The sequence below is a fragment of the Pyrgilauda ruficollis genome, unplaced genomic scaffold, assembly GCF_017590135.1.
Source record: "Pyrgilauda ruficollis isolate IOZ18807 unplaced genomic scaffold, ASM1759013v1 scaffold3426, whole genome shotgun sequence".
Lineage (NCBI taxonomy): Eukaryota > Metazoa > Chordata > Aves > Passeriformes > Passeridae > Pyrgilauda > Pyrgilauda ruficollis.
Window position 1 is genome coordinate 1 of NW_024524852.1, and position 1,336 is coordinate 1,336.

At 66.7% G+C, this 1,336-nt stretch overlaps 1 protein-coding gene across 1 annotated transcript; it reads left to right on the top strand.

The window, feature by feature from the left end:
- Window positions 1-164: 164 nt before the first annotated feature.
- Window positions 165-1,107, top strand: DRAP1 (DR1 associated protein 1; the record flags this gene model as incomplete). The annotated part of the gene is made up of 2 exons (XM_041475249.1): window positions 165-376; window positions 948-1,107. Coding segments are annotated over 2 exons (336 nt in total), but the record flags the coding sequence as incomplete, so codon positions are not given.
- Between the last annotated feature and the right edge of the window lie 229 nt (window positions 1,108-1,336).

Here is a 1,336-nt window from a genome sequence, read left to right on the forward strand (position 1 = left end):
GGTGTCACCTGTGTCCCTGGGGGTGTCCCCTGCACACCTGGGGGTGTCACCTGTGTCCCTGGGGTGTCACCTGTGTCCCTGGGGGTGTCACCTGTGTCCCTTAGGTGTCACCTGTGTCCCTGGGGTGTCACCTGCATACCTGGGGCTGTCAGCTGTGTCCCTGAGGTGTCACCTGTGTCCCTGGGGGTGTCACCTGTGTCCGTGGGGGTGTCCCCAGCACACCTGGGGGTGTCCCGGCACACCTGGCTGTCCGTGCACACCTGGCTGTCCTTAGCGTGCCAGCGCGGGCCCTGGAGCTGTTCCTGGAGTCGCTGCTGCGCAAGGCGTGTCACGTGACCCAGTCCCGCAACGCCAAGACCATGACGACGTCACACCTGTGAGTGCCTCACCTGTGCTCAGGTGTCCCTCACCTGTGCTCACCTGTCCCCACTTGTTTGGCACACCTGGGCCACCTCTGGGAGGTGGGGAAAGGTCCCTGACACACCTGAGGCACCTTTTGGGGCTGGGTGTGGCTGCCCCAGGTGTGTTGGGTGTGGCCAGGTGGGTGTGGCCTGTCCCAGGTCTGTTGGGTGTGGCCAGGTGGGTGTGGCCTGCCCCAGGTGTGTTGGGCGTGGCTGGGTGGGTGTGGCCTGTTCCCGATATGTTGGGTGTGGCCAGGGGGGTGTGGCCTGTCCCAGATATGTTGGGTGTGGCCAGGTGGGTGTGGCCTGCCCCAGGTGTGTTGGGCGTGTTCGGGTGGGTGTGGCCTGTCCCATATATGTTGGGTGGGGCCAGGTGGGTGTGGCCTGCCCCAGGTGTGTTGGGCGTGGCTGGGTGGGTGTGGCCTGCCCCAGGTGTGTTGGGCGTGGCCAGGTGGGTGTGGCCTGTCCCAGGTGTGTTGGGCGTGGCCGGGCAGGCTGTGGGAGTGGCCGGTTGGGGGTGGGCGTGGTCTGAGGCCCCGCCCACAGGAAGCAGTGCATCGAGCTGGAGCAGCAGTTCGACTTCCTCAAGGACCTGGTGGCCGCCGTGCCCGACATGCAGGGGGACGGTGACGACCCCCACGGCGATGGGGACAGGGGACCCCGCAGGTGAGGCACACCTGGGGACACACCCACGTACCTGGGGACACCCCTGGGAAATGTGGGGGACAGCTGGGGACAGCGCTGGATACCTGGGGGACACCTGAGGACACCCCTGGGAAACGTGGGGACACCCCTGGGAAATGTGGGGGACAGCTGGGGACAGCGCTGGATACCTGGGGGACACCTGGGGGCACCCCTGGACACGTGGGGGGACACCTGGGGACACACCTGGCTGCCCTAGGGACACCTGCAGACACCTTTGGATACCTGGGGAC